This window comes from Sturnira hondurensis, unplaced genomic scaffold (assembly GCF_014824575.4).
Source record: "Sturnira hondurensis isolate 20B ecotype Veracruz unplaced genomic scaffold, ASM1482457v3 Scaffold0023357, whole genome shotgun sequence".
NCBI lineage: Eukaryota > Metazoa > Chordata > Mammalia > Chiroptera > Phyllostomidae > Sturnira > Sturnira hondurensis.
Genome location: NW_028095988.1, coordinates 11,142,491 through 11,150,622, shown reverse-complemented (window position 1 = coordinate 11,150,622; position 8,132 = coordinate 11,142,491). Strand labels below are relative to the sequence as shown.

At 39.4% G+C, this 8,132-nt stretch overlaps 1 protein-coding gene across 1 annotated transcript; it reads left to right on the top strand.

Moving 5' to 3' along the window:
- Positions 1 to 5,609: 5,609 nt before the first annotated feature.
- Positions 5,610 to 6,545, top strand: LOC118980968 (olfactory receptor 49-like). The gene is given in 3 exon segments (XM_037037713.1): positions 5,610 to 5,643; positions 5,646 to 6,286; positions 6,288 to 6,545. Coding segments are annotated over 3 exon segments (933 nt in total).
- Positions 6,546 to 8,132: the final 1,587 nt, after the last annotated feature.

Here is an 8,132-nt window from a genome sequence, read left to right as displayed (position 1 = left end):
ATTAATGATGGCCATTCTGACTGGTATGAAGTGGTATCTCACTGTGGTTTTAATTTGCATCTCTCTAATGGCTAATGATATTGAGCATTTTTTCATGTGTCTATGGTTTTGAATCTAACATTTAAGTCTTTAATCCATTTTGAGTTTATTGTTGTATATGGGGTAATAAGGTGGTCTAGTTTCTTTCTTTCTTTCTTTCTTTTTCTTTCATTTTCTTTCTTTTTCTTTCTTTTTCTTTCTTTTCACATGTCTATCCAATCTTCCCAACACCATTTATTGAATAGGCTATCTTCACCCTATAAAGGGGCAAGAACATACCCTAATATTGTATGTTCTTGCCCCTTTATCAGATATTAATTGATTATGAAGGCATGGGTTTGTTTCTGGGCTCTGTATTCTGTTTCACTGATCTATATGTCTGTTTTTATGCATACTGTTTTGATTACTGTTGACTCATAGTATAGTTTGATATCAGGTATTATGATTCCTCCAACTTTGTTCTTCTTTCTCAAGATTGTTTTGGCTATTCAGAGTCCTTTGCGATTCCATATAAATTTTTGAATTATTGTTCTCGTTCTGTGAAATACACCATTGGTATTTTGAAAGAAATTTTGTTGAATTTGTACATTGCTTTGGGTAGTATGGACATTTTAATTATTTTAATTCTTCCTATCCAAGAACATAGTATGTGCTTCCACTTATTTGTATCTTGAATTTTTTTCTTCAGTGTTTTACAATTTTCTAAGTACAGGCCTTTTATACCCTTGGTTAAATTTATTTCTAGGTATTTTATTTTTTACTCAATTGTAAATGGGATTGTTTTCTTAGTTTCCCTTTCAGATAGTTCATTATTGGCATATAGAAATGAAACTGGTTTCTGAATATTTATTTTGTATCCTGCTAATTTACCAAATTCAATGATCAGTTCTAGTAGTTTTTTGGTGGAATCTTTAGGTTTTTCTATATACAGTATCATACCATCTGCAATAATGACAGTTTTACTTCTTCCTTTCTAATATGGATGCCTTTTATTTCTTCTCTTTGTCTGATTGCTAGGGCTAGGACTTCCAATACTATGTTGAATAAGAGTGGTGAAAGTAAACATCCCTGTGTTGTTCCCTACCTTAATAGAAACACTTTTATTTTTGCCCATTGAGCATGATGTTGACTGTGTGCTTGTCATAGGTGGCCTTTACTATGTTAGGTATGCCCCCTCTCTTCCCACTTTGCGAGGTTTTTTATCAAAAATTGGTGCTGGATTTTACCAAATGCTTTTCTGTACCTGTTGATATGATCATGGGACTTTTATCCTTCATTTTTTTTATGTGGTATATCACATATATTGATTTGTAGATATTATATCAACCTTGCATCCAAGGAATAAATTTCACTAGATCATGTTGTATGATGTTTTTAATGTATTGCTGGATTTTGGTTTGCTAATATTTTGTTGAGGATTTTAGTATCTATGTTCATCAAGGGTATTAGCCTATATATATTTTTTTATCTGGTTTTGGAATAAGGGTAATGCTGACCTTGTAAAGTGATCTTGGGAGTCTTCCCAAGCTTGAATATTTTATAATAGTTTGAGAAGGATAGGCTTTTAGTTCTTCTTTGATGTTTGATAAAGTTTACCCATGAAGCCATCTGGTCCAAGACTTTTATTTGTTGGGAGTTTTCAAATTACTGCTTCAATTTCACTAATTGTAATCTGTCTACTCAGATTCTCTAATTCTTCCTAATCCAGTTTTGGAATGTTGTATGTTTCTAGGAATTTAACCATATCTTCCCGATTGTCCAGTTTCTTGGCATGTAGTTATAATATTTTCTTACAATCCCTTGTATTTCTATGGAGTCAGTTGATATTTCTCCTATTTCTGATTTTATTTATTTAGGTTCTTTCTTAATTTCTTGATGAGTCTGGTTAAAGTTTTGTCAATCTTTTTTATCTTTTTTTTAGATTATATCTTATTAATTTTGCTACCCCAGCTCTCCTTTTTTTTTCTGCCTTCATTTCCCTCTACCCATTACCCTCTACTTCCTCAGGCAATCCCCACAGCATTGTTCATGTCCATAGGTCATATGAATACATTCTTTGGCTACTCCACTTTCTATACTGTACTTTACAGTCCCATGGCTATTCTGTAACTACCTATTTGTATTTCTTAACTCCCTCACCTCTTCACCCATTCACCCACACTCCCCTCCCATCTGGCAACCATCAAAATGCTCTTCATATTCATGATTTGTCTCTTTCTTCTAGTTACTTGGTTCTTTAGATTCAATTGTTGATGGATATGTATTTATTGCCATTTTATTGTTCACAGTTTTTATCTTTTTTCTTAAATAACTCCCTTTAACATTTCATATAATAACAATTTGGTGATGATGAAATCCTTTAGTTTTTTTCTTGGCTGGGAAGCTCTTTACCTGCCCTTCAATTCTAAGTAATATCTTTTCTGGGTAGAGCAATCTTGGCTATAAAGCCCTGCTTTTCCTGACTTTGAATATTTTTTGCCAATTCCTTCCAGTCTGCAAAGTTTCTTTTGAGAAATCAGGTGAGAGTCTTATAGGAACTCCCCTGTAGGTAACTAACTGTTTTTCTCCTGCTACTTTTAAGATTCTCTCTTTATCTTTAACCTTTGACATTTTAATTATGATGTATGTTGGAGATGTATGTCTCTTTGCATCCATCTTATTAGGGACTTTCTGCATTTCCTGGACTTGTGTGTCATTTTCCTTCACCAGGTTAGAGAAGTTTTTGGTAATTTTTTTCTCAAATAGAAATTTTCTCAATTCCTTGCTCACTATCTCCTCCTTCTGGTATCCCTATGTTGCAGATGTTGGTATGCATCATGTTGTTCCAAAGGTTCTTAAACTATCCTCATTTTTAAATTTTCATTAATTCAATTTTTATGCTCTGATATGTTGTGTTCTGCTACCTTGTCTTCCAAATCATGATCTGATCCTTTGCTTTAGCCAACCTACTGTTTATTCCTAGTAGTGTATTCTTCACTTCTGACAGGTTCTTTTTTTTATGGTTTCTGTGTCCTTTTTCATACTACTATAGTTCTCACTAGGTTCCTTAAGCATTCTTATAAACATTCCTTTGAACTCTATATCTTGTAAATTGCTTGCCTCCATTTCATTTTCTGAGAATTTTCTCCTGTTCTTTCATTTGGGGACTGTTTATTCATTTCCCCATTCTGGCTGCCTCTTTATATTTATTTCTATGTATTAGGTAGATCTGCTATGACTCCCAATCTTGGTAGTATGGCCTTATGTTGAGGATGTCCTGTATGGTCCAGTGGTGCAGCCTCCTTGATCACCTGTGCTGGGTACTCCTGGAATACTCCTTGTGGGGGTTGTGTGGGCCCTCCTCTTGTAATTTAGTCTTTTTTTTTAAGATTTTATTTTTAGGACTTCCACCAAGATGGAGGCATAGGTGGAAACACTGTGCCTTCTCCAACAACCAAGTTTGAATACAACAAAGGTTTGATGAACAAAGATGCAGTCAAAGAGCAGAAAATTGAACTATATGGAAGTCCAACAACAACCAACCGTTCAACCGGATGAGTAAGAGGGCCAGAGCTAGCAGTGGAGCAGGGACAGGCAAGAAAGACCCCCCGACCCCAGGCACCCAGGTATCCCCGCATCGGGCTGACCCAGTGAGGGCTCAGGGCAGCAGGCTGGCTGTGGTCACACATTCGCGTGAAGATAAACCAGAGAGAAGTGAGCAGTGAGACGGACCGCATGGGCCCCAGCAGTGAACCCAGTGGCAGTGGGCTGACTGTGATCACACATTCCAGCACAGTGGGACAGACAGTGCAGGCCCCGGCGGCAGCAGAGGGAAGCAGCAGAGGGGGCCCGCCATTGCTTTCCTTTGGCCCCGCCCCCACATACAGTGTCACAACCCAGCAACTGAGTTGCCCCGCCCTGGTGAACACCTAGGGCTCTGCTCCTCATACATAACAGGCACAAACAAGTCCAAAATATGGCTCAAGAACTCAAAGCCCCAGAGCCAATAACTCTAAGTGACCAGGAAATAGCAAACCTCTCAGATGCACAATTCAAGACACTGGTGATCAGGATGCTCATAGAACTGGTTGAAGCCACAAATTAGAGGAACATATGAAGGCTAAACTAATTGAAATGAATGGAAATGCACAGGAAACCAATAGTGATGGAAAGGAAACTGGGACTCAAATCAAGGGGGTGGACCAGAAGGAAGAAAAAAATGATCAAACAGAAAAATATGAAGAAACAAGAATTTTAAAAAATGAGGAGAGGCCTAGGACCCTCCAGGATATCTTTAAACGTTCCAACATCCGAATTATAGGGGTACCAGAAGGAGAAAAGAAACAGCCACTAGTGGAAAACTTATTTGAACAAATAATAAAGGAGAACTTCTCCAGTCTGGCAAAGGAAATAGACTTCCAGGAAATCCAGGAAGCTCAGAGAGTCCCAAAGAAGTTGGACCCAAGAAGGAACACACCAAGGCACATCATAATTACATTAGCCAAGACCAAAATGAAGGAGAGAATCCTAGAAGCAGCAAGAGATAAGGGGACAGTCACCTACAAAGGAGTGCCCATCAGACTGTCAGCGGATTTCTCAAAAGGGACTTTACAGGCAAGAAGGGGCTGGAAAAAAGTATTCCAAGTCATGAAATCCAAAGACCTACATCCAAGATTACTCTATCCAGCAAAGCTTTCATTTAGAATGGAAGGACAGATAAAGTGCTTCTCAGATAAGATCAAATTCAAGGAGTTCATCATCACCAAGCCCTTATTATATGAAATGTTAAAGGGACTTATCTAAGAAAAAGAAGATGAAAAATATGAACAGTGAAAGGACAGCAAACTCACAGTTATTAGCAACCACACCTAAAACAAAAACAGAAACAAACTCAGCAAACAACTAGAACAGAAACAGAACCACAAAAATGGAGATCACATGGAGGGTTATCAACAGGGAAGTTGGAGGAGGAGAGAGGGTAAAGGTACAGAAAATAAGTAGCATAGATGGTAGGTAGAAAATAGACAGGGGAAGGGTAAGAATAATATGGGAAATGTAGGAGCTAAAGAAGTTATAGGTATGACTCATGGACGTGAACTGAAGGGGGAATGTAGGTGGGCGGAGGTGAAGCAGGAGAAATGGGACAACTGTAATGACATAATCAATAAAATATATATTTAAAACATTTAAAAATAATAATATTAAATTAAAAATTAAAGAGATAAATTTTGAAAACAGGTTATAATGTTAGGCGCAAAGGAATTTCTTGAAGAATCCATAGTAAAAGTTTAAGTAAGAGAAGTAAGCAAGGATAATTTTTTATTGGGGTCCTACTTAAGTCACCCTGAAGATCACCACTCTCTCCTCTAACACACAGACACACCAGGGACCACACGTAAGACAGGGGCTCTGCAAAACAAACCTGAGTGGTGGGAAGACATGTCCTTCACAGAAATAAAAATTCCTTCAGCTCAAAGTACAACACTCATCCATCTTTCCTTTCAGTTCCAAGAGTCTTCATATCCCTGAACATCATGACTCATGATACTGCACACCTCTGATCGATCATCCCAGCAGAGGTCAGAAGAGCCATGGGGAACCACACCACTGTCACTAAGTTTGTCCTGCTGGACTCTCTGATGCCTGTGAGCTGCAGATGCTCATCTTCCTGGGGCTCCTCCTGACCTACCTCCTCACTCTACTGGGGAATCTCCTCATCATGGTTATCACCCTCATGGACAGGTGCCTCCACACCCCCATGTACTACTTCCTTCGCAACTTTGCTGTCTTTGAAGTCTGGTTCACCTCTGTAATCTTCTCCAAGATGCTGACCAACATCATCACTGGATACAAGACCATCTCCCTCTCAGGTTGCTTTCTTCATCTTTTTCTCTATTTCTCATTGGGCACCACAGAGTTCTTCCTACTGGCAGTGATGTCCTTCGACAGGTATGTGGCCATATGCAATCCCTTGCGTTATACCACCATCATGAGCAAAAGAGTCTGTGTCCAACTAGTGCTTTCTTCATGGATGACAGGATTCCTTCTCGTCATCATTCCAACTTTCATCACATTTCAGCAGCCATTCTGTGGCCCCAATGTCATTAACCACTTCTTCTGTGACAACTTTCCATTCCTGGAACTCATATGTGCAGACACAAGTCTGATAGAGTTTCTGGGTTTTATTGTGGCCAACTTCAGCTTGCTGGGCACTCTGTCTGTGACAGCCACCTGCTATGGCCACATCCTCTACACCATCCTGCACATCCCCCTCAGCCAAGGAGAGGCAGAAAGCCTTCTCAACCTATTCTTCTCACATCATTGTTGTGTCTCTCTTCTATGGCAGTTGCATCTTCATGTGTATTTGGTCGGGCAAGGGTGGCCAGGGGGGGGACAGAAATGAGGTGGTGGCCTTGCTCAGTACTGTGGTGACCCCAGTGCTTAACCCCCTCATTTACATCCTGAGGAGCCAACAGGTGAAGCAGGTGTTTAGTGACAAAATGAGCAAGCTCCTCTTAAAAAGATGAGCTGGACCTGTGGAAGGGGGAAAACTATCTGCCTCTGCAAATGCAGTTCCTATCTGATCTCCATGAACTATCCCTTCCTAGACAGTTTCTTACCTTGTGCTCTAATCTACAGTGCTTTCTCACATGTTTCATTGGTGAATCATGTGATCTTGTCAGAGAGTACAAAAAAGTCAGTTTACCACAACTATGTCTCCTACGTCTTAATGTTTCTGAGGCTAACGACTGAGTTTCTTAATCTTCCCTCATTTTTTGTTATGGTTTATTTATTGCTGTACAGTTACAGTTGTCTCACCTTTTTCCCCATTGCTCTTCCCTATCCTGTTGCCCCCACTCCCACAGTCAGTCCTCCCCATTTTCCATGCCCATGAGTCCTCTATTCATATTCCTTTACTTGCCCCATGCCCTTTTTTCTCCCATTATCCCCCTGTCCCTCCCCTCTGGTCACTGTCAGTTTGTTCTTTATTTCCAAGTCTCTGGTTCTATTTTGCTCATATATTTGTTTTGTTGATTAGGTTCCACTTACAGGTGAGATCATATAGTATCTGTCTTTCACTAACTGGCTTATTTCACTTAGCATAATGCTCTCCAGTTCCATCCATGCTGTCATGAAGGGTAGGAGTTCTTTCTTCATCTCTGCTGCATAGTATTTCATTGTGTAAATGTACCACAGTTTGTTTGTTTTTTTAAAGATTTAATTTATTTATCTTTAGAGGGGAAGGGAAGAAGAGAGGGATAGAAATATCAATGTATGGTTGCCTCTTATGAGTCCCCTGCTGGGAACTGGCCTGCAACCCAAGCATGTGCCCTGACAGGGAATCGAACCGCGATCGTGCGATTCACAGGCCTGCGCTCAATCCACTGAGCTACACCAGCCAGGGCTTGTACCAGTTTTTTGATGCACTCATTTACTGATGGGCACTTAGGCTATTTCCAGTACTTCATTATTATAAATAATGCTCCTATGCACATTGGGGTGTATAGGTTCTTTTGAATTGGTGATTTAGGGTTCTTAGGGTACAGTCCCAGAAGTGGGATTGCTGGATCAAAAGGCAGTTCCATCTTTAGTTTTTTGATAAAATTCCATAATCTTTTCTACAGTGGCTGCACCAGTCTGCATTCTCACCAAATGTGTACTAGGGCTCCCTTTGCTCCTCGCCAGCACTAGTTTTTTGTTGATTTATTAATGATGGCCATTCTGACTGGTGTGAAGTGGTATCTCATTGTGGTTTTAATTTGCATCTCTCTAATGACTAGTGATTTTGAGCATTTTTCATATGTCTATGGGCCCTCTGTATGTTCTCCTTGGAGAAGTGTCTGTTCAGGTCCATTGCATCTGGAAAAGCATATGAAAAAAAAAATGCAACTAGACCACCAACTTACACCATACACCAAAATAAACTCAAGATGGATAAAAGACTTAAATATGAGTTATGACACCATTAAAGTCCTAGAGAAAACATAGGCAGTCAAATTTCAGATATTCCATGCAGCAATATTTTCACTGATATGTCTGTCCCCTAGGACAAGGGATAAAAAGGAAAGAATAAACAAATGGGACTACATCAAACTAAAAAGCTTCTGCATAGC